Consider the following 25,798-nt stretch of genomic DNA (forward strand, 5'->3'; position numbering starts at 1 on the left):
AGTTACTGGCAACATGGAGACAGAATGCAGAATTCCTGGGAGTAAATCACCTGTGATGGCCGCACAGTAAGCCCCGCCCCTCTGGAGCTCTGTCAGGCGCCAAACCAATTTTGTTTGGGTTTTGTTTTTCCTCTTTTCCAACGCTCTCACACTCTGTCACAGCCACACTCCCTGCTGGCTGATAATATGCATTCAGACGTTGATGAACTCCAGAGGGTAACTTATCACATAACAATTTCAAGGTTTGAGAGCAAGCAGGGACAGATTTCAGCAGTCGTAAACAAGTTTTGAATGCCAAATCCTGATTTCCTGTGTGCTCCGTTTGGATTTCCTCCCATCATTCTGCCGTGTTTTGACCACTTGAGAGCCCCGGCTATAATGGCGGCTGTCATCTGTGGATCGTTTATATGTTAAAAAGCAGCCGATGTTGGCACTTTATGGCTTCGGATGATTGTGGGGTCTTTAGTGATGTCGCTTATAAGAAGGGTGATAGATGATATGCACTCTAATACGCCTCCAAGCTCGGATCAGAAACGAGGCGAATAGCAGCTGAAGGCTCAACAGGAGAGGCGGAGCGAGCAGGGAGGACACGGCGGCTTAAAGGTGAGACTGAACTTAAACAGGTGAGGTGAGGACAGACACTGACAGAGGGCTGGAGACAGGATGGAAGACAGAGCGCGGCCCTCTGCCCCCGGCTCTCCTTACCCCCTTCTCCTCCCCCTCACACACACACACACACACCCCATCCCCGCCGTCAGCATTTTTTTCCCTATGAAAGGCTCTGATCGAAGAGTGATTTGCATGATTGCATTCTCCATACCTTGCATTAATAGTGCAGTAGGGGTGAATAGCTAATGTGCTATCAGATTTAAGTAGCTCAACCGGCCGCCGCATTACAGCCCCTCAATCTACTAATGAAACAAGTCTCTCTCTCTCCCTTTCTCTCCCTGCCTCCCCCCTTTTCTCTCTCTCTCACATCATTACAATGTGTTATTGGTTGGACGTTCCTTATTAGACTCAAAAGTTAGCTAACCAGATGTATGGATGACCAGAAGCTCATTAGCCACAGAGCAGATGGAACACGGAGCAGTAAGAGTCAGCCTTAGATATGCATGATGTAATGTATGTATATGAGGGTGTTCTGTATGCGTTTTCATACATGGCCGCTCTTCCGATCCAGATCAGTTGAGCAAAAATGGTTCATCTACTCCAAAGATGAACGTTTAATGGTGAAATCGCTGTTTAAGCCTTGTTGAGATTGTGCTCCTGTTCATGTTGTGGTGTGTGTGTGTGTGTGTGTGTGTGTGGGTGGGAGAGGGACGTGTGTTTTCTATTTCATGGTCATACTGTGTGTATGCATTTGTGTGTGTGTGTGTGTGTGTTTGCGTAACCGCTGGAGTTGTTTTCCCATTTGACTAAGCAGAGCGAGCGAGCGACGCTAAACCTCATACCACAAGGTCAAAAGATCCACGCCACAATCTATTCATATTTTCACTCTCTTTGGGTTTGGGCATAACACCCCCCCACCCCCTCCCTCCACACACACACACACACACACCACAACCACCTTTTTACTGCCTCCCGCTGGGCAGAATTTCCGTAATCTACTGAATCTGCTGCCAACAGATTTCCCACCAGAGTTCACGCTCTTATTGAAGAATCAAAAAGGGAGACACCCTCCATTCCGCTGTGAATACGCACACATACCCGCACACTTGCTCTTTCACCTTCAAATGCACACGGCAAATTCACAGGTACACGCACACACGCGCGCGCGGCGGCGGCTAAACTCTGGAGACTCTTTTAATAGTCTCTGGCTTCCAGGGGATCTGGCAGGACTGGAGGGGATGAGGAGAGTTTAAATAGTGATTGTTCCAATGAAAGTAAAAATGACACCGGAGCGAATGAGGGAGGGAGAGCGAAAGGGAGGGAGGGAGGGAGAGAGAGAGAGAGAGAGGGAGAGAGAAGAAATATGCATTAAGGAAACAAAAAGGGATAAATGGTGTGGAGGCAGAACAGAGGGAGAAAAAAATGTAAGCTGTGGGGTTGCAGGGCGGGAATGTGTAAGCCTGAGCAAATAGTTATTACCAGCCTCTGAAGGGTGGCGGCGTGAGCTGAATAGACTCGGACCTTGCACCGCACCGTTACTGTGGGTGAGAGGGGAGCGCTTCACAGCCCCGCAATCTGACAAAGGCTTAATAGGCAATGGAAGCAAATCTCGGACAGCAACATAATAAAAGGCTAAGAGCTCAGAATCACATAAGCCCAAAGCCTCTTCAGGTCCGGCAATGTCAATGTTTGAAAAACGCAGCCGTGTTCATCACTCATGATCTGTCAGATGGGAAGTGGAATAAGAAAAGCAGGGAGTTGTATCTGTAACATAACGCACAAGCTGCTTTTCATTGTAAATGTAGCCTGACTGAAGTTGGGACGACTCCTCGGTTCCATCAACAATGAAACTTAAGCGGAAACTATTTATTCGCTGACTCTCCAGCAAACTGAAGCGTAGGAATTGTTTTGATACATATTGGCCCCGGAAAACAATGTCCGACTCCACATCTATGCAGGGGGAAACCTCAGACATGACAGGCGCACAAGCAAGAAAGCAAAAAAGCAAGAGAAACACCAGATTAGGAGCTTGGAGAAACACATACAACATGCAAATTCACAGCAACACACTCCGAGGCTGCACGCACACACACTTTTCCCTCTGGGTAACATTCATGCACTCCATATTTTTGTTTCCGCCGACCTATTTTTATGCGCATTTTGAATTTGGGCATGAAAAAAACAGAATATAATTGTAGAAATTTGGAGAAAAAGCTGAAATATCGTAAAGAAGTTTTTAGGCTCGACTGAGGCGGGAAAAGTTTGAGTATCGATGAGGGGGGAGATGTGATCAACGCTGGTAATCTCTCCCTGCAGAGGCACGGCTGTCACTCACTCCAGCCTCCAGCTCCACACAAAGCCACAAAGTTAGAATAATGAGGAGGAGGAAGAGGAGGACGAGGGCACGCAGCTGACCCGGCGGTGGAGAATCCGGCTTGGCCTGAATCTGGCTGTGGGCTTTTGCGGTATGTCGTGCTCCCTCTCTTTCCAGGGGAGCTGGCATAACAAAATAAGGAGACATTAATTTGCTTTAAATAAGAAGAAGCGGTAATGTAAACGCCACCGTAGCCGAATGACTGGAACTCTTTATAATTATCAAATCTAACTGTCAAGCCTTCACACTCCTATAAGATGAGTTGATGGAACATAAAAACGATTCACATTCTATCTTGCTGACTTGTGGAAAATGTGCACAGCTCTTGCGCAATATCTGGTTGGCAGGAAGGGTTGGTAGGGATTGAATCGGTTGTGACTGAAACGGTGTGAATGTTAGTTTGGAATGAAGTTTCCAGGCGGCCTGCGGAGCGGTGGTGAGTACACGATGCTGTCGGGTGGCTGATCGGAGCGGACAGGTCCCTGGGCAGCCACACACACACACACACACACACACACACACACACACACACACACACACACACACACACACACACACACACACACACACACACACACACACACACACACACGTGTTTGTGTGAGCCCCGCGTCTTTTCCTGTGTCAGAGGATTCTTGGCCCGAGAGGGAATTTGAATATGGGGGAAATTTGATCATGAATGTGTATTAATAAAGCAACGCGGCAGCGATTTCTACACGTTTTAATAATAAAATCTCATAGGAAAACACACGGCGGTGGCAGCGGTGAACATATTAGTATCAAACTAAACAGAACTTCATGTTGAGCAGATTTTAGAGGCTTCCCCTGGAGTTCTGCGGATCGCTTTCTGTGGTTCCACAACGGTCTCTGCTACAGACGAGGGCCGAGGCGAGCAAGGAGCTGACAAGTGCAGGATTTCAAATGACTATACACACACACACACAGGTGTACGCAGAAACGCACATACACCAAACACAGGAGTGGAATATCAATCAGTGTAGTGTGTGTCCCCGGGAGCTTCAAATACAAACCAGGTAAGCAACAAAAACAGTTAATAACTCCAATTTACTTTCTAATTCCAGCCCCAGCACAAGGCAGCAGCGTTTTAAAATACCTCTCTGCAACAGTAAATCAGCGGCGGAGCAGAAACATTGGGCTGTGCTCCTCCCTGGAGACGAATACCAACACGTCTCCCACAAAACAAATCCGAGCCGACACGCAGCGGGTCTGTCCGTTTAGCGTGTTGTGAGACCGATATTTGCTTTCTTCTTCTTCTTTGGGAGGAAAATGGCTTTCCTCTTTTCTTCCCCCCCTCTCAAAGCCCTGGGTAATTTTGAGGCCCCTTACTCTGAGCATTTGCATAAAAATGTTCACTTTTGAGCCTCCCCGAACAGAACACGGCTCTAATACGCAATTACTCTCCTCAATAGTGGCGGCTAATTACAGAGGTGTCAGACAAACAGGTAGTAGAACAGAGAGAGAGGGGGGGGGGGGGGGGGGGGGGGGGGGCGGTGGGGTTTCAACACAATGGCTGAGGTGCCCGCTCCGCCACATGGGACAGAGGAGTTCAATGGGAAAGCAGTAAATTCGTTTAGGCTGGCTACATTAAACCCTGCTCCTCGGGCCTTGCATCATGCCCTTCCCCTTTGCACTCTCGCTCTCCCCGCTCTCATTTGTCGGGGGGCAGCGGATGTGCGGCGGTTAGGAAGAAGCCGATCGCACAAATGAGAGTAACAGAGGGAATACGGGGAAGACGGGGGCGAAGAGCGATGAGGGAAGATGCACAGCGGTAGGAAGGAGGGGAGGAAGCGTGGCAAGAGGGAGAGGAGGAAGGAAGAAAGAGCGAGGAGGCGAGCGAGGGGAAGCGGCGCCCACACACAGAAATCACAGGGCTCGTATCAATAAAGCGGCAACAGTGGCACGGAAAGGAGCAAAGGCACTATAACAGAGTGGCGGCGGAACGGAACAAGGGCATTAGGACATGTGCAAGTTTGACGATAAAGAAAAAAGGCATAAAAGGACACGCGCTTGAAAGAACATTTTTGAATACGGCTATTGTTTTATTCATCTGACCCTGTCTTCCAAAAAGCCACACAACAAAGGAAGACAGAGGAAATTACAGCTTTGGTCCCGGACCGGAGGCCAAATGCCAGACCTCCAGCATGGAGACACAAAGCCGGGGCCGGCCCCACCGTTTCTTTACCATTTAGATTAGGCTGTCAGCTTCCTCACCTCTCCGTATGGATAACCGTAATAAGCCACACCCCCCTGCTGGGAACCGCCCGAAAGCACACGACCTAGGCACAAACCTCCATTTTTACACACAGGCAGACAACAGACAGAAAAAGCTCAAAGAGCGAACGCCAGCGTGCACCCAGGTTTTTTAACGATTGTCATAAAACGGACACTGAAAAGTAAAGAATTCACATTTGTGAAAGTACTCTGGAGGTTCCGGAGGGTGAAACATGGCGCAATGGCGGCCCAGGCGTTCCCACAAAAGGAAGCGCCGCCATCCACACTCCAGCGCTTTTGGTTCCTGGCCAAGCGAGCACTTCATGAGAACATTTCTGACCGGTGAGACGATGACGTACGCGCTCGGTACACACACTGATGCTTAGTGACTCAAATCACTTTTGCACTTGACCCGTGGATCCAGCTGTAGGGTGAACACACACACACACAGCCTGCAGCAAGGGCCTCTTTCAGGGGTACGGAACAATGAGAGGCTCCCCGGGTAAGAGTCAAACACAGAAACATGTTTAGAAACTGGGTAAAAAGCAAACCAATATGATAATCCCTCAAAAATAGGGCATAACATGTCAAAATGTTAAATGTCTATAAATCATTTCCTAATGGCTTCTGTCCCTTTGTTGCTCTCTCTTCTCCTCTCATGTGCTGGACCTGTTATTGGCTCAAATAACAAAATCAACATCCAGCAGGATAGATTGTAAGCTCGAGGGAGAATATATATATTTGCTCCAAACGGAACCAATAATTTTGCCTTCACGGTTCGGCAATTACGTTTAAATTGATTTCAGCTAAATTTCAGTGTCAGGCTCATTGCTCTTTTCTGTCAGATAGCAGCACTCTAATGCGGCTCCACAGCTGGGAGATGCAAAAGGTTCCAAAACAAGGATTGGATTTATATGGTACACATGATGACTTATATCATGCCCCGGATGCATTTCTGTTTGGAATCGACTCTGAATGCTGTGAGGGATTCAACGGACAAGGTTCAAGGGAACAATGGAAACAGAAGAATGAACTCAAAGAAACTGCTACAAGGGCTAAACATTCATCTCTAACTTACATAGCATATATCTTTATTATGTCAGGAGATATTAATGGCAAAACTGTGCTGAATTGAGCTGCATAGCTACTGGAAATACATCCAAATATATAAAATACACTTAGAAATAGCACAATCTCCATAAGATGATGATGGTATTTGCATATTTGTAGTGCTAAATGGTTATGACTGGGAGATACAGCTCCTATCTGACCATCAGATCCAGACTGTGTCCAAATCCAAAGGCAGCCAGTGTTTTGATCTGCAGGCTGACTGTAGTATCTGCTGCCATCTAGTGGCAATCTGATGTAAAACCTAACAGGAAACACAATCTGGATGGTTGTCTATGGCCTACGACCCAAGCAACCTCTCCACAAAGTCTTACAAAAAATCTCTAAATAACCTTTTGAATTATCTTGCAAAGTTAATTCACACACACACACACACACACACACACACACACACACACACACACACACACACACACACACACACACACACACACACACACACACACACACACACACACACACACACAGAAGCTCGAATCAAACCCAGCACTGTAATTTAAGGGTCTTGTCCAAGTCTGGCTCAGCCCGACGCATACCATCATGTTCTCTGTCCGAGGCCAAACTGAAGCCAAACATTAGTGGTCGTGTCCGGCCCTAAGGCAGAGCAGAGAATGTTCAGACAGACTGTGACCCGACCATGAGGCACCGGAGGAGACTTGACAACCTTCTGTCATAATAAGTAAACAAACTCACCTTGTATTCACCTTATATTATCAGGAATCCTCTGATCCTTAACGCTTAAAACTATTTCACATCATATCTACTGGCAACATCGACTTTTAATAATAACGTATAATTACTGTGTCTCTTACTGTCAATGAAGTGAAGGCTTCATTGACGCCCTTCTCTGCTCATTAACATCCTGCAGCAATCGTGACTGAGTCGAGGATGAAGACACAGACTGTTCTGAACTATTTTATTGACAAAAACTCACTCAGTGTAGCTGCAGAATACCAGAACCAAACCAAACTCCTTCTGAATCTTAACACAAGCAAACTCTGCCCCCCTGCCGGTAACGGGTGGGCTAATACCACCATAAGCCTTTTTTCATATTCGTGTCAATTTCTTCAAAAGTAGCAAACAGCTCACAACGAAAGAATACATCGTTACCTCAAACAATCAATACGTGCAATTTGGCCCCTTTTAAAAATGACTGATTTTTACGACACATAAAGTCCCATTATGTCCATGTAGGTGAGTGACGCAGGTTCAGCCCTGGGCAGATGTGTGTGTGTGTGTGTGTGTGTGTGTGTGTGTGTGTGTGTGTGTGTGTGCTCTAATGAGTGCCCTTCTACAGGTGATAAAAGTCACTGATTACTTAAAGCCCCTTTAAACTCAACAACAAACAAGCTTTTAGCCGATACCGACGTTGTTCCACAAATCAAAGCTTTTATAACTTCCTGACATGAGAGCACTCCAATCAACATAAAGCCTGAGACGCAGCGGGGTGATGTGGAGTACAGACAGATTTCACTCACACATCCAGGCTTTCTGTGTATTATGAGGCGACAAACAAAAACAAAACATCCAAACATGATCTACACAATTACACGCCATCCTTAATTCTTATTTCTGAGGATCGGCGGAGAGGAGCAGGATGCTGCCGTCCTTGGATCTGCGCCTGAATGCAGCAGCAGCAGCAGCAGCAGCAGCAGCTCCTCACGCTGTTGTAGCCTCCGAGCTCCAGCTGCTTGCCTTCATTGTGTCTCTGCGCCGCGCCGCAAATGTTTCTCCATCGCCGATACTTATCAAAGCGCTGGAGTTTGACGCTGCCATTACTCAAAATTAATAACCACGGCAGCATGTTTATCATAACACACTTTCACACCCAACCTGCCAGAAATAATGACTTCAATCTTTGTGCGTGTGTGTGTGTGTGTGTGACAGTGAGAGATAGAGAGGAGACACAAGCAGAGGAAGAAATGCAGATAGACAAGTGGAGGGAAAAAGGAGAGAGATTGAGTGTGAAAGAGAGACTAAAACAAAGAGAGGAGGAGGGAAAGAGTAAGTGCCTGAAATATAAAAAAAAGGGAGATGAAAGACACAAGTGAGAGAGAAATGAAGAGAAAATCTGTTCACTGCGTCCTTGTGCATCTGCCGTAACTAATCACTCTGCCTCCATTACACCTCGTTGATTTCTCCTGCACCTTTTCTTCACGTCGTGTCTGACAAACGGAGCACCGCTGGCTTTCCTTGTGTATTCACTCGGCTAAACAGGAGTCTAATCTCTGCCGACAGCCAATCTGCTCAGACAAGCACGGCCTGAGTAAATAGGACCTGGGATTTTTAATTTACAAATCGGTTTGAGTACAGTGCCGGGTCCAGTTGCCGCCGTTGCCGTACCGCTGACGGGGAAGGAAGAAAAGAAATGTCAAATTCTTCAAACCTCAGAGTTTTGTATTGCAGGCGTGAAGATATACAACAGCCGGGAAAGGAAGTGACAAGGACCGGGGGGGGAGGGAGGGAGGGGGGCTGGTGGGTGGTGGGAGGCCCCTCAGCACCTCTCCTCAAATGTGGAGAGACAGGTGGCGGAGAAAGTAGACAAGGACAAATGTCTGCGTGTCCCGTGTTCAGGCTGGGTTGACATTTACCATGGCATTTAGAAAACATCCCACTCAACCCAAAGAAAAGAGAGGGAGACCTAAAAATAGCAGGCTGAAGGAAAACCCGGTGCCAGGCAGGAAGTTACGCTGATACCGCAGATGCAGACGCCTCGCGTGACCTGTTAGCCGAAGGGATTCGCCCGCTTTCTCAAACCGACCCGGCGTCCTCGTACGGGGACGCGGCGGCGGCTGAACTCGGAGCTGAAGCTGCCACGAAGGTCAGAGCGGGAATTTGTACCCAGCAGGGGATTCACTTTGTGTTGCTTTAGTAACTCTTGACGCTGTCACCTGCTCATGCCAAATATATGAGTGGGTTTAAAGCAGAACAACAGCAACAGCAACAACAACAAAAAGTTACCCTCAATCTCACTGGCAGCGTTCCAGGCCGGCGCTGTGACGGAGGGAAACCAACCGGCAACCGACTGTCTTGTGGCGCGTCATCAATCACCCTGATGTTTCATATAATCATTTGCTTTTGGGGTATAACACTTCTCAGGGCGAAGCGTGAGCTGCCAGCTGGCTGAAACGGAAGACATTTGGAATAAGCCTTGCAAATCCCCTCGTTTCGGGAAAAGAAGGTTTCTTTTCTGTCAGGATATTTTCTCCTAAGTATTTCCCTGCTTTATTAAAAAACCTGCTGAAAGTCATCACGGGCCCCCGGTCATCCCTCATCCAGTTTTGATTTCAATGGGAGAGGACGGAAATGTAGAGCAGCCAATTTGGGCAGTGGCTTGTGAAGCTCGTGGCAGAGATACGAAGAGAACGCTTCAGCCTGGAGAGAGAGAGAAGCAAAGGGACGGGAACTGGGCGGCGGAATATTGAAATATTCGGTTTTAAATGGAGCTGTCAGAACGGCTGAGAGGTGACAAAAGGTGGGAGGCCGAGACAAAGGGAGGGAGAGGGGAAGAGAGAGAGAGGGAGAGAGAGGGAGTGTGAATGTGAGGGCTTTTGGAAAACGACAACAATCAATCCGCAAATAAAGATCTCATAAAAGAAATGACTCACTTGGCTCCACGTATCCAAAATGGCTGCGCTGTGTTCACCAACACAAACGGTCACATGGGTCGTGTGCCAAAGTGCGTAGGGATTTAAGTTGGGTCCCCAGCTCATTATTTTCTCGTCTTCACACAACTACCTCTATGCTTTTCTGCCCTCAAAGCCCTGTGCGACACCGTGAGGCTTGTTCAGACATGGTGTCGTAACCCCGTACAAGGTACAAAGCACCTTGTATCCTTAGTACCCTGCACATTACCCAGGGTCCCCGGTGCTCCCTAAGCCTCCCGGTGCCCCTCGTTCCTCTGTTACAGCCCACAAAAGCCTGGATCGGGCGCTTTCGTCAGATTACGAGACCAGAAAAGTCACAAAACACCCACACAGAAACAGTCGGTTAATAAATCACCACACATACAGCCGGCACAAACAAAGACACGGGCGCCTCCCTGAACTCCAGCGGTAAGAACGGAGGGAAATCACTTCAGTGGCAAATGGGTTCTGTACTTTGTCCTTAAACACGCGTCTTGTCGTTGGCTCAGTCACTCCACTTTGATCAAAACTCGCCCATTCTCATTTCCAAGAACGCGATCCCTTTGCCTGCTATCATGCCGGACGCGGGGAAATAACGGGGAGCAGCCGCCGCCGCTGCTGCCCACCTAGAGCACATCGCATTCTCTCCACCCGAGGAATGATGGCCACCAAAAAATAGGACACCCCGCTGACACAATTTGCCTATCGAACTGGGATGATGGGAAGTCCGCGTTCGGTCATCATTTCTCACTTTTCCTCCCCTGAGATCCTGCCGTTCCACCATCATTCCAGCCATTACCAGGGGAGAACGGAAGATGCGGCGTTTATTTCTTTAAAGACCGGTGAGCCGAGGAGGTGACGAAAGAATAAGAGAAGAAGAGGAAAGTAAGGAGAAATAAGCAGAGCACTTTACCTCCCACTGCGCTCTATCTCTCTGATGGGCCCTTGTCTGGGGACAAATTGATCCAGGAAATAAGGGGTCATTTCCTCTGCCTGTTTACCTGCTCACTGCACACTGTCATCAGTTTGGAACACACACACACACACAAAGACACAAACACACACACACACACACACACACACACACACACACCGCACACACACTCCATTCTGGCTTCTGACCCAGCTTCCCCTTCAAAGGGGGTAATGTGCTGGGTTGAGTCTTTCTTGTCTGCGCTGTGATCACCCACAGTGACCTTGTCTCACCTTTAACTCTTTGAACTCGGAGCCAAACAAACCATTTCATCTGCCCACATGTGGAGCCGAGCCACGTGTGCAGAACACCATTACTGATGGCATCTGCTCTGTGTGTGTGTGTGTGTGTGTGTGTGTGTGTGTGTGTGTGTGTGTGTTTGCAAAGTTAACGTTTCAGATTTAGGTGCCTCGGTGTGAACATACCCTCCATCAGCAACACACACTCTAAAACACACGCTCTTGCTTTAAACATGCATTCATCTCCCTGCATCATGTCACTTCAAGTGTCTCCAAGTGTAAAACGTGTCATTTGGTTCGGTTTAATCACAGACAAGGCGCCACGTTTAATTATCTTCAAAGAATTTCGCAGCAGAACTTTGTCAGCTGTCACAAAAATGGAATTTCGGGAATTTTCGGGAATTTCTTTTCCTGGGTAAAGATTGGTTTCCCATGTAACAGCAGTACACACTAACACCCACACACACTCACACACAGACAGACAGACAGACGAGAAGAAGAGCAAGCTATCCACTGGCTCCTGGACACTTCTCATCTCCAGCATGGAGCCAGATGACCGTCCATCTCTCTCTCTCTCTCTCTCTCTCTCTCTCTCTCCCGTCATTCTGATTTTTCTCCCCTCATAAGCCGACTGCACATCCATGCTGTCACACAATGTCACACATCCCTGCTTTATCTCTAGATACATGGTGACACATCACACACACACACACACTACTCACCACCGGGCAATGCCGGCAAATCCAGTTAGATACACACACACACACACACCTTCGGCCCCTGAACTGATGCAGTAAATATCATTATAGAATAAGTACAGCATTGTGTGAGTCCATGTGTGTGTGAGTCTGTGTGTGTGTGTGTGTGTGTGTGTGTGTGTGTGTGTGTGTGTGTGTGTGTGTGTGTGTGTGTGTGTGTGTGTGTCTGTGTGTGATAAAGGGTAGAAGTTGATAACACCGTGTGCTCCTATGAGGATTTTGCCAAACTCCATGTTTTTTGATAGAAAGGGGACGGTTGAGGTATTACCATAACCTTTCCACCACATGTCTGCTGTAAACTCAATAATGCAGGAATGATTTCACACATGCACACACACACACACACCCACACACACACACACAGCTTGCCATGTTATATTGGATATTGTGTTAACTCTCCAAAGCCAGTGAGGGAGTGCGGCCTGCAGAGGAGCCGCAGCCTGAGCTGTAAATCAATAGATTAAATAGAAACATATGAATAAAACACAAGATAATAAATAAAGAGGAGATGGTTTTGCTTGGCTTTCACACACGGGACAGGGCTGTCCACCCCCCTAATGTAAAGCTCTGTGGGAAGAGGAGGGAGGGACGAGTTCACTCTCTGGGATCTGATCCAGTGGTCCAAAAGTGTTCTGACCTTTGGACCATCACAGCCTGGACTCGTGTGTGTGTGTGTGTGTGTGTGTGTCTCAGTGTGTTTGTGCTCGTCTTTGTAATCTCGTTCTATTACAGATCAGCACTTGTGTGTGTAAAGAGGCTTTGGCTTCATGGTTCATTTCACTTCAATGAGTGCAGTTTTTGATTTTATTTTGATTTTTTTTAATCTCTGCCAATGAAGTTGTGTTTTCATCTGTGTTTGTTTGATGATTAATGAAATTAGGTGGAAAGGTAAAGCTCCATTATTTATACGGCACCAGGTAAAGTCACTGTGCTTCACATACACACATGTTAAAAGACATTGCAGATAAAATGAAACAGGATTCATGAAAAAGAAGAAGAAGAAGAAGAAGAAGAAGAAGGCATGAAAAGTGACTTAAATGAAAGAATTAAAGAATCCAATCAAAGTGTGTTTTATCAGTGCAGGTTTGTAGTTGAGCAGGACGCGCTGGTGAACAGGAACCTTTTCAGTCTGGATTTAAAAGTTGTTCCGTGTTCCTGCAAGTCTCAACTCTTCTGGAAGTTTATTCCAGCTATTTGTTGCGTAGAAGCTAAACGCTGCTTCTCCGTGGTTTGTTTTGACTCTGGGGACGGTGAACAGAACCTCCTCAGATGACCTGAGGGGTCTCCAGGGTTCATGTTGTCAAAGCATTCCAGTGATGTGTTTGGGCCCTAAACCATTTACCTTATTTATAGATGTGCAGCAGCATTTTTGGAATCAATGCTCTGACACACAGGGAGCCAATGGGGGGGGAGGATTGGCGTAATGTGTTTAAATTTTTTAAGTCTTTAGTGTTGAAACTGGAGCTCCTGCTGCTGGAGAGCATCAGGCCTGAAAGAGACCAGCACTAAAGGAACAAACAACCTTCTCTGAGTCCTCACAGTGTTGATGTGTTTTGCCATTTATGTTTCAGGAAATGTGGAATTCATCCAAATCCACTTTTTTTGTCAATTTGTATAAAGCTAAAAAACCAAATCTCCCGAGGAACATCAGAAATATTTATGCTTCTTTGTTTCTTTTGTCAGATCTTGTTGTGTGTGTCTTTTTCAGCCTTGGTGGAGGTGTGCCTGCCAATGAAGGCCCTTCTACTCGTCACTGGGTTGTAAATACTTTGCTCGCCATGGTTTAGCTTCTTCTAATCTGGTGCATCCCCGACCTTAACCTGCTCCATCCTTAGTGATAAACTTGCTTTCAGGTCATAATCGGCTGGAGGAGAAGAAAGAATCTGTCTCACTGATTCAGCTGCATGATCGTTCCAACACACATGAATACAGAAGGTTTCACAGTAAAACCCCATCATCCACTGATCCTGGGTGTGTGTGTGTGTGTGTGTGTGTGTGTGTGTGTGTGTGTGTGTGTGTGTGTGTGTGTATCTGGGGTGTGTATGTGCATGTGGGTTGTGTGTGTGCATGTTTGTGTGTGTGTGTGTGTGTGTGTGTGTGTGTGTGTGTGTGTGTGCATGTGTGTGCATGTGCATGTGGGCTGTGTATGTGCATGTGGGGTGTGTGCGTGCGCGTGTGTGTGTGTGTGTGTGTGTGTGTGTGTGTGTGTGTGTGTGTGTGTGCATGTCTCCTTACCTGTCGTTGATGCTCCAGTTGAGGCAGAGGTTGAGGGAGCTGAGGTTGCGACATTTCCTCACCACCTCCATCACCGTCTCGTTGTTGAGCTCTGAGATGTGCCGCAGGTCCAGGACGCTCAGGTTACGGAGCTGCAAGAGGCAACACACACACACACACACATTAGAATGATTAACTAATCTAAAAAATAAAAAAATAAAAAACATTCAGCACCATTGCCGTGACAACCCAACAACAAAGCTTCATTGTTAAGAGAATGAATGGCGGCTCAGGCGCTCCATCTCTCTGCTCCACATTATACAGTACAGTGTGTGTTGAATGAGAACACAGCACCTGCTGCTGTAACCGGCGCTGGCGGGGAGATATTGGAGTCATTGTCAACGTATGTTCAGCATATAGGCAGACTGAGGCAGCTGTGTGTTTGGTAGATCCAGAGACGGTTAGAGGGCTGTGGGAAAAAAATCTGACGCGCATTGAAAAAAGAAAAAGCTGCGTGCACAATAAAACCTAACAAGACAGATAAATGATGGTAAATTGCTTGGTGTTTGTGTTTACCAGTCTGTGCACGCACGCCTGTGGTGAGCGGCTCTAAACCAACGCCAGTGATCTTTGCATTCACTTTTCCCCTCGCTTTCATCTCTGCAACTCTCACTAATCCCCCTTTCCGATCTGTTTTCGTGCAGATTAATCCTCCCGTCAAAATCTCTACTTCCTGAGTCTCGCTCGCACACAAAGAGAGAGAGAGACAGACACACACACACAAACGCAGAGTCTTGCCTGTCTGACATGTCCGCTAACGTCGAACACACTGTTCAGTAAAGCTTCCCTGCTCGCGGGAGTCGGCCCAAGGCTTTCTAAGGAGACGCGCGCTTTTCTCTGAGGTACTGTATACACGCAAAAGTATGTAGCACAGGTAGACGTACACACATACACACCCCCACACACACATAAATACGGAGTGAATGTGAGATAAAAGCGGTGTGATATTCCAGCCAGCAGCCAGGGAGGCAGGGTGGTAAATGTCATGGCCGAGGCTAAAGAGAAAACAAGCTTAGAGTGTGTGTTAAGATCACTGAGCACTATTGTCTGCTCCATAGGCATGACATATATCTACCAGCATGAAGAAGAGCGGGGGGGAGGCAGGGGGAAGGCGGGGGGCTAAGGAGACCCGGGCTGACTGTGTGTGTGTGTATGTGTGTGTGAAGGAGGCTCACATGTAAACACTCTCTCCTGTGCTCACACGCTGGGAAAGAAAACACACACACACACACACACAGAGACAGACAGACACACGCCGACTGCAAACAAACACGGTGTGTGTATGACGCTGCAGTCGAGGTACAAAAAAGCTTTCAGAGCCTTTATCTTCTTTTCATCTCTCTCTCTCTCCCTTCCCTCTCTCCCTCTCTCTCTCGCTCCTTCCTCATGTAGCCTGTGGCTTCTCGTCAATTCCTCAAGAAGAAAATTGCAGCAACAGCTCCGGCGATAAAAGGTCTGCAGGGACGCACGCATGAAATAAACATGAAACACATTTTGTTTGTGGCGCGCTCGCACCTATACGGCAAAGACAGAACGCGCCGACGTGCTAATGAAATAAACATTAAACTGCTGGTGTGTGTGTGTGTGTGTGTGTGTGTGAAGACGGGGCCGGGCGTACAGCAGTAATCGCCAGGGACAACAAAACTGACATGATAAACACGACTATTTAATTAAAAGAAAATGCTAAACTGTATGCATTAACACAGACGTACGCATATGGGCGCAAACACACACACGGACACAGCCAGATGCTTACACACGGACACATACCCCTACACACACACACACAAACTATCATGTGCCCCTGTGGCCAACATTGGATCGAAATGCTAAATTATTCATGCAGAATGAGGATGATGTGTGTGTACGTGTGTGTGTGTATGTGTTAGAGGTGGCACCTTGTTTGCAAAACAAAGGCGCTGCATGAATTTGAACGGGGATCTAAGTGACCACCACCACAAACAATCTTAATTACAGCCCTGCGCTCCGATTGTCAAAAGAGAGAATGAGCATTAATAGCAGCCACATGCTCGCTGACTGATCATCACACATTTATTCAAACTCAGCATGGAGCAACATTTGAAAGCCCCCCGACATCAAAAGAAGAATTTGTTTCCCAACGCGTCTGAAACGCTTACGTCTGCCACACAGAACTCCAGCGAAGCGGCCAATGGGGACGATCCCATTGATGTGGAGAACCAATGAGAAACCAGGCCAGCCGAGCGGGCGCTGCCATTGGATGAAATTGTAGCTAGGTTGGGGAAAAATTTCAAATTTCAGCAGATGTCTGCATGAAAAGGGGAAAGAAACTGTAACTTGGCTAATCCATCTGTGAAAAAAGCACCGCAGGAAAACAAACTCCACAGTTTAGCCGACATCTGCCAAAAAGGGAAAACTATCCTCCCCAATCCTCCCAACGAGGAGTCGCACAGACCTCTGGGTAATTAGTCACACCTCTGAGATGTGACGGGGGCCACCGCCGCCGCCGCCACCGCCGTGCGCTGTGTTTGTTTTCACATAGCTGGGAAATTATCATAATTTGACTGGTAGGTGAAAAGTTTTCCCTGCTGCCAGTCGTATTAATCACCGGCGTTTGGTGAGGCGGCTCAGGCGGCTCGTGTCTCCCTGTGATCCGCAAACACACCAGACGCACGGAGAGAAAGACAAATATACGGAGGGAAACGCCAGTGGAGGGAGAGAAGCGGGGGGGAGCAGAGAGCGGGGTGGAGGGGGGGGCAGGGGAGGGGCAGGAGGGGGGTCTGCAGGTTGTTCTCCGCCCCGGCTGAGGGTCTGTAACCAGGCAGAGTACGTCTCCTTCTTCTCCACGGAGTTTGGCTGCTACACCTGGATAATTATTCACACTGTTAGAAAAAAAACACTGAAACAGCCAAAAACCCAGCTGCACCGGGAAACACACACACACACACGCACACACACACACGCATGCATGGAGACCGACGCACACACTGTTAAAACACTCTAATGATGATGTGCAGAAATGTTCGCGCACACACCAAAACACCCAAACACACACTCCCTTCATGACTCTACCTGTGGCCACAGCAGTGACTGCGGCTAAAGTACCACAAATATTATATTTATATGGAAAAAAGTGAATTTTCTGTGATCAAGAAGGAAGTTTGGACCTGAACTTGAACACATTCTTTACAGTGATATTATTTCTTTGTCTTATTTCACTGATCCACAGAGAGGAAACACAGAGCGCTGAGTCTCTGCAGCTGCGTTCAGACTCGACTCCAGCTCTGCAGAGTCACAGTCTGAATTGGATGTGAATGTTAGTTTATGGACCAAGACTAAATCAAATCAAATGTAATACACTGTATCAAACCTGGTGCAAAGATAACAAAGGAGCGAGCGATGGGTTCACATCCCAGCAGAGGGGAGAAATGCAAGCAAAACCTTTAATTCAGTCCACATGAGGTCTGTGGGCCCGAAGCGGCTCTGCTCCTACCTGCCTGAGTGAGAACGGCGCTCTCAGGCGGGTAGGAGGAACGAGACGCCCGGTGTCAGAGGTCAAACGCAAAACGGCACTTTAAATGAAAGAAAAATAACTGGCTGCTTCAAAGGAGAGACGCTCGGCCTCAGCCTCAGCCTCAGCCAAGCTCAGGCTGAGGCTCAATATGTGCAGACGTTGATTTGACACTTTATTACATTAGTGTATGTCACAGCTTGGCACTCTGCCGGTGTGTGTGTGTGTGTGTGTGTGTGTGTGTGTGTGTGTGTGTGTGTGTGTGTGTGTGTGTGTGTGTGTGTGTGTGTGTGTGTGTCTGTGTGTGTGTGTGTGTGTGTGTGTTCTCTGGCAGGATACAGAGCTGTAAAGTAACTGCTATTACTCAAATTTATTTACACAACGTGGAGCGCGGCGATGCCAAACAGGAAGTGGAGAGCCTTGCTCGGACCCCCTGCGGAGGATGATGATGATGATGATGTCACGGCTGTTTTCTGACCGTCGACATCATCAGAGCCGACCTCTTAAAAGTTCTGTGGCTGAAATTAAACTTTACTGCGGGAAACAAAATCACGCTTGAAGATCTCTGTTCGTCTTAATTTTTCGGTGAAAACGTCCTTATGAACGCAGCGGCTAAGGCCACCTGAGTGAAAACACCGAGCACGGTATCATCCCTTAGAAACCTGGAGTAGTTCTTGTTAAAACAGTGAACTTGGTCTTTATAGAATTGGAGTGCTTCTTATTTAAACACTGTGCACAATCTGGTCTTCAGTCAGTTTGAGTGCTTCTCCCTCTGCCGCTCTTGTTCAGCTATTAGAAAAAGAGGGCAAAGGCGCGGGCAAAGAAGATGTGACGCTCTTCCTCCTCAATCAAGACTTGAAAAGAAGACGAAAGGTTTTCTGTTTATTTGACTGAAGTTTATGAGTTTACAAGTGTGTTGCTGCTTCTGCTGCGGCTGCGGTGAAGTAGAGAGGGAAGCAAAACAAATCAGGCAGATATTTGGATGACTTGAAAGCAGCGAGGACGAGAGGAGAATCGACAAAACTCCAAACAAAACCGCGAGCTTCTTCTTCTTCATGTTTAGAGCGCAAACAGGAAGTCAGGACCTCATAATTGAATTCAAAAAGTCACCAGGGTTGTTGTTGTTGTTGCGGAGGTGACGTGTGTGAGACTTTGTGAGACAGGACGAGGCGAGAGGCGACCAGGTGAGACGGGGCGGCGTCTGTGGCGGTGTCACCCGGGCGAAGACGTGCGTGCGTGCGCTCATGCTGACGCTCGCTTCCTGTTGAGTTTTTTTTCCCCATTTTTTTTTTCTCCATCTGAGCATGGCAGACGGTTCAGGCAGACAAAAAGAAACGGCGTGTCGAGACAATGCCTCTGCGGTAAGCCCTAATTGTACACGCCCCTCCAGACGCACACTGACACTGACACACACACACACACACACACACATATAGATCTATTGCAGACCAAGTGATGAATATTTAAAAGAGTTCTGGGACAAAAACCTGGAAAGGCCTGAAATCTATGAATCAGACATGGAGCAGTGGGCTGATCCTTGTGTGAGTGTGTGTGTGTAAGTGTGTGTGTGTCTGTGTGTGTGCGTGAGGTTAACTACTCCCTTTATCCATCCTCTCCTCATCTACTCTCACTCACTATCCTCTCCCTTCGCTCTCTCTCTCCCCTTTTTCCGACGCTAATCCCGCATGTGTGTCTGCCGATAACAAACTCAGTGGCGGGGAAAGAGCTAAAAGGAGGAGCAGAGTGTGTGTTTCCCCTATCGGCACACTAAGCCAAATGACCACACAGACACACACACACACACAGGGACTCTGGCGCTAACAAACACGAGGACAGTGTGTGACAGTCACTGCGGCGTGACACTCTCAGCCCAATAATGACACATGATCCCCGACGCTCCAGAGGTCAAAAGCCGCTCTGTCTGTCTGTCTGTCTGTCCACCTGCCTGTCTACCTGCCTGTCTACCTGCCTGTCTGTCTTTCTGTCTGCTTGAAGCCAAATGAATTAATCTCCAAACTACTCTGACGAGGCCTCACGTCTTCCTCAGGCTCTCCTCGCTCATTATATTCATAAATCCGCCAATCTCCTCCATACAGCAGTGAAGGAAATGATTGCTACAATTTTGACTCATTCTGCCCCCCCCCGCCCCACCCACACACACACACACACACAACCTGCCCCCCCACCCCCACAGCACCTTTCTTTCCCCCAAATCCTTCAATTCTCCCTCCTCCCTCCCTTTATCCCCTCTGCCACCCCTGAGACACAATATACATGCAAAACTACACAAATATTGGTACACAGGGCAAAGCTCACACACACACACACGCTCACACACACTCACCTCTCTGGGTTATCAGTTTGACACAGGGGCACGGTGCTTATGTATTTTTCTGTGCTCCAGTCAGGGGGGGAGCAGATAAGGGGACAAGAGAGCAAGGGAGCAGGTATGGAGGGAGGGAGGGAAGGGAGGAAGAGGGAGGGAGGAGGGGGGGAGAGACCGATACATTAACAAGGAACGCGTCCCCTCTTTTCAAACCCGTCTTTCTCGCAAATGATTCAGCAAAGCAAAGCAGTGGGGAATCACTTTATTGCCTCTGACATTTATCTGTTTTCTTTCCTCGTCTCCCAGCGAAACCCAGAGCCGCCCCGACCGACACAACATGTGATTCTGGTTACAGAATTAAAGAGCTTCACTGTCATAAACCAGACTGTTTTATTTGTTCATAAACACACCAAAAGGAGTGAGGTATTTCTCGTGGTCCAATTCTGTCAAATTTAGAGGGGAATTTATCAAAGATCCATGTGAGGAAGAACAACAGAACCAGAGGCGCGGCGCAGCTGAATCCGACTACACGGCCCCAAATTAAGACCAGAAACATCCAACTGCCGCACATCAGACAGACAACGCAGAGCCATCACAGCCTGGAAGTATACCTCCTTTCATCTCACACACATTCTTCAACAATCTGCCCATTTGTTTTGTCTTTTTGCCTCCTCGCTCTCCCAAGGGCAGGAACTTTCACACACACAAGAAAAGGCCCCTCCGAGTGTGTGAGGGGCAGCGATAGGCTGACGGCGTGAGGAGGGGCATTGTGGGTAGGGCATGACAGGCGAAGGGGATGCCATCAACGGGACATCTAAGGCCGGGGGAATGAAGGCTCTCTGGCACCCGGAGCCGCTCAAACACTGGCTCTCTGATAGAGCCGACCTTGGACTTAATCACTACCAGAAGAAAAGAGCAGCTCTTGACAGGAAGATGGAGAGACGGGGGGGGGGGGGGGGGGGGGGGGGAGGCAGGAGAGAGAGAGACAGACAAAAACACACAGACCGCAAAGAGAAAGAGAAGGGGAAAAAGATACGCGCGCACGGTGACAACCAGCCAGAGATTGATAGAGAGCGAGACGGAGGGAGAGGAAGACGCACAAAGAGGTAACGACAGTTTTAAAATGGTTAATGACTCGGCTGGTTTCGCCCGTCATTTCAAAGTCGGCCAACAGCAAAAGTGGGAGAGCGCGGCTGCCAGGGGGGAGCGGACAGGGAATCACAGGGAATATGTCATCTGGGTCTACAACACACACACACACACACAAGGCATATCCATTCCCTCAAACACACACACACACACACACAGACACACACACATCTGATGAGTGAGCGGAGGGGGTCACACACAAGTTAGAGTGAAGTTTTCTCCAACCTTAGAAGAGCCAACCCCAGGAACACACACACACACACACACACACACACACACACACACACACACACACACTACATCCATTACACTTGGCTCGTCGCGGTTTAACTAAAGGGTGAACCCTTTTGACGTGAAATTGGGGAGATGATTGATCTCCTTCAGGTACGTACACACACACACACACCTACGGACGCTGAGACGTCTCAAATTAGCCACTAAGGGACGGGGCCAGTTCGCTAAAAGCTCTGAGGACACACACATCGCCTCCATTCTAAGAGGTTTCATATCCATTACACGGCCTGGGGAAGTGACAAGTATCATCAATAAAATCATTATTAATGTGGAGAACATAGAGGGAACGTTAAGGTTCACTAGAAGAGCCGACCATAAATACAACTTTACTGCGTGTGTTTGGCACAGACGGACCAAAGCCTTGAGTGGACACATGTTTGTTGTCTCTTGAAATCACCACAGCCCTTGTTCTTGATGTTTTGCAGTAATAAATTGCCAATACGGAACGCAGAAAAGTGGTGGAAAGCTTGTTTTCAGATTTGCGGCTTTACTGTCAGCCGGCAGAAATCTTGATTTAGCCTCTTAGTAGCTAACAAGATGGTGATTTATCCCCACTGTGTGGTTTTTGCGTATTGAGTTGTGCTGTACATCACAAAGAAACTATAAAGTCCCAGCAGGACTGAAACACTGAAAGGCCATTAAAGGAGCATAAACACCACAGCTTTACTGCGTCTCCTGCTACAATCTGCATCCAGCCCCGCACCGCCGGTGGCCCCATTCAACCCGCCGCTCCCTTCATCCAGAAAATACAATTTCAATTGATTTTCTCGTGCCTAATTTGTGAGAAGTCAGTATAAAAAGGAATATCAATCTGGAATGAGTGTGTCATATGAGGGAAGTTAATAAAAGTAATAGATTTCTCTCTTCTTCTTTTTTCTGCTGATAGCCGGGTAGAGAGTGAGGGCACTAAAGACATTATCAGAGTGGGAGAGAGAGAGGGAGAGAGAGGGAGGGAGGGAGGGAGGGAGAGGGGGGGGAGAAGGAGAGAGAGAGAGAGAGAAAAGAGAGAGAGAGTGAGAGAGGGAGAGAGGGAGAGAGAGAGAGTGAGAGAGATGGAGGGAGGGATAGAGGAGAGCGAGAGCAATAGAGACAAAGAGAGAGAGAAAAGAGAGAGAGAAAAGAGAGAGAGAGACAGAGGGAGGGAGAGAGGAGAGAGAGCAATAGAGACAAAGAGACAAAGAGAGAGAGAGAGAGAGAGAGAGAGAGAGAGAGAGAGAGAGAGAGAGAGAGAAGAGAGAGAGAGAGAGAGACAGAGAGAGAGAGAGAGAGAGGAATGAGGGAGGGAGATAAGAGACGGCCCTGATCTCACCAGAGTCCATGGGGTCATCAGAAATGCAACAAATCTTAATGCAAGAATATGATTTCCCATCGACGCGACCAAGTGGGAACAAAATGAGAGAGAGCCATTAGACGAGACGACAGAAAGAGAGACGGAGAGAGAGAGAAAGGAGGAGCGAGTCTGTGATGTGGCGGTAGAGACGTTTACGCAGACGCTAAGAATGAGCTTCGATTCCGACGCGACGGAGGCCAAGCGTTCTTCCAAACATCACGGGAACATCGTGATCAAACTGACACGCGTGTAAATCTAAATGGTATATGGATCTACTCCAGCACGTAGACCGTCCCCTCCGTGTACCACCGCCGTCAATTCCACTCACGCACGCCGGGGCTCCAAGCTTTACCGCCGCGCCCACACGGCTTTACAACAGCGCGCCGGCACAAAGAACTACTTTGAAGTATACATAGATTTTTTTTGTGGGCGAGGAAGACGAGAGATACGGGCTCCTTTGTGAGTTTGCTTGGTTGAACCCCTAAAACTTCACCTTGGTTAATATGGTAATAAATAATAATGAGGAGCGCTGGATTGGGACTTTGTGTGGACGTCCACCTCCAGGTATGCAAATGCTGTTATGACTGGCTGGCTTCATTATTGTCTGTCTACAACGCCATGGCCAAGGTCAGGGGACGCTGCAGAGATGATAGGGGGGCCAGAACCAGGAGCACAAATTAATACGCTGTTTAATCTAATAATGCACTGTGGCATTGGGTGTCTCAGTCCTATTAACTAAAACTGTAATTGCATTTGTGGAGAAACAGGGGTTCGCGCAGGAGTACAAGGGTACGCCGGTGCGAGGAACATTATTCCGCACACGCGCTCAGAGGGGGGGGGGGGGGGGGGAAGAAGGAAAACAAGGCTGGAGAATTAGATTCAAGAGAAAAGCATGTGTGTGCATGTTTATACAGCATGGTACATCTTTTAACCAGGGAGCCCTGCTCATTAACATGCTAATGTCCAAACAGCAGGGTGTAGTCAAACAAAAGCATATTATTAGGATTCATCTCATTAGGCTTTCATGAGATTTAAAAGTTAACACTAAATGACTTGGAAACTAAGTGTGAGATAAAACACGCTGGGAAGTCTGGAGAGAGTCGCTCGGCACAAGTTGAATTTCCTCCCGTAGGTAATGTATGAAGAGAGAGAGAGAGAGAGAGAGAAGCAGAGAGCCGAGCTGGAGTCGCAGGATCACACGGCAAGGAAAAAAAAACATTCAACTGGAATGAGAAACCTTCAGGAGCGACATCGTCTTCACTCTTTAAACTCATTAAACACCAACCGAGCAGCCAAAGCAAACTGCTCATGCAAGTGAAGAGCGAGCGTGTGTGTGTGTGTGTGTGTGTGTGTGTGTGTGTGTGTGTGTGTGTGTGTGTGTGTGTGTTGCTTACCCCCGTCAGATGGATGACTCCCTGCGACGTCACGGGGCATCCCATGAATCCCACAAACTGCAGCTCGGGGCAATGCTCGGCGACCGCCCTCACCGAGCGGTCAGTGACCTGCAGGAGAGGAGGAGGAGAGGAAGGGTTAGAATCAACCAGACAAACCATAACAGACAGTGAGTAACGTTTCTAGAAGCTCTTTAAAGCACCGATCATGAGCGAGCACGTCTCGTTCACACACACACATACACAGGGTGAACTCGTGCTGAAAACAACTTTCCAAAGACAATTTTGTGCTTGTCCACACAATGTTAATTTCCACGGCAGCTGGAGACACTTGCTGTCCAAGCGGAGGACACCTGACACATATCTGAGACTGCTAAAGAAGTAGAAATGAATGTAAAGACTGTGGGAAGGCGTGGAACGTGTGTGTGACGGTGAGCAGCTTGCATCTCTTAGTTCGAGCGTGCTGTTACTTTGCTTCCAGTTTGGTGTTGTCAACTCGGGGCTACATGTTGTGTTCTACTCCATCAGTGTTGAAGGTCGGACATGTTTTGTGTTTGATGGGCAACCTTCTTCCCTACTGGCCCGGAGCTCATTTGTCACTGGAAGTCTCTCTGACACGACATGGGCTCTCTGCGCCACTCTCCTCCAATTTAACAAAATCCCACCAGAACCACCAGACACACAAAGTCGGAGAGACAAACAAGGGGGACGGACGGGAGGGAGACAGGAGGAGACCTGGGAACCGGGCGAATCAGAGGAAGAGAGGGAGGGGGGGGGGGTCGAGGGATGAGCGAGGGAGGAGACGAGGGTAACGGACAAAACAGGCGGCGTGGGCGTCGACTTATGATGGACGACCGCTCCCCATCATTCACCCAGCTGTCTACTAACAGCTCATAATGGATCAGAGATCGATAGGGAAGCAGAACATTTCCACCAGTGCCCGGTGTAGTCATCAATACGGGTATTGATAGCTCCTTCACCTCCCTCACCACATCACTCACTCCGCTCACTCAACAGCTCACTCAACAATAGGTGGGAGATTGTTTGTTCTCTCCGTAGGCTGTTGCTCGGCGCCGCCTCAAACTCTTCATCAATCACAAAGAGACAATAAGATGCGCGGGAGACGAGGGAGAGGGAGAGTGGGAGAGAGAGAGGGAGGGAGAGAGAGAGAGAGAGAGGGAATTGACTAAACTGTGATTAACTGGAAAGACATCAAAGAACAGAGAGGAACAAAAAACTTTGTCTTTTTCTGGAAATCCCCCGTCAGCATCTTCAGTGGTTCCTTTAGAAATTTGCCAAAAAGGGAATCAGGCAAAAACTTTAAATATATGCAAACATGCACATGAAACATTGAAGCCTGCAAACAAATATCCAACTTTTCTCTTCCAAACTCATTTGAAGGAATCAGCATTGGACTGCAGATCCTCTTCTGTTTTCCTGCTCTCAGTTCTTATTCCCACAAACTCATTTCCCTTCATTGGTCTCCTTTGAAAACCTCTGCGTCGCCTTAATGTGCAAATAACACGATGATCTAATTCTTCCCTCCACCGCCGCTACAGCTCCACTCTTCATCCGGAGAGAAGGCCTGGCCCGTTCGGATTGGCC

The 25,798-nt window shown here is 48.0% G+C and overlaps 1 protein-coding gene across 1 annotated transcript in view; it reads right to left on the reverse strand.

Moving 5' to 3' along the window:
* fbxl17 (F-box and leucine-rich repeat protein 17) overlaps positions 1 to 25,798 on the reverse strand; it is a 188,815-nt gene that overhangs the window by 101,433 nt on the left and 61,584 nt on the right. Inside the window, exons 7-8 of the mRNA XM_076149513.1 lie at positions 24,197 to 24,304; positions 14,175 to 14,305 (exon numbers count right to left, since the gene is read on the reverse strand). Of these exons, the coding sequence (XP_076005628.1) occupies positions 14,175 to 14,305; positions 24,197 to 24,304 (239 nt within the window). The remainder of the gene's footprint in view (positions 1 to 14,174; positions 14,306 to 24,196; positions 24,305 to 25,798) is intronic.

This window comes from Genypterus blacodes, unplaced genomic scaffold (genome assembly GCF_046128005.1).
Source record: "Genypterus blacodes isolate CSIRO-AG114 ecotype Tasmania unplaced genomic scaffold, CSIRO-AGI_Gbla_v1 ptg000045l_1, whole genome shotgun sequence".
NCBI lineage: Eukaryota > Metazoa > Chordata > Actinopteri > Ophidiiformes > Ophidiidae > Genypterus > Genypterus blacodes.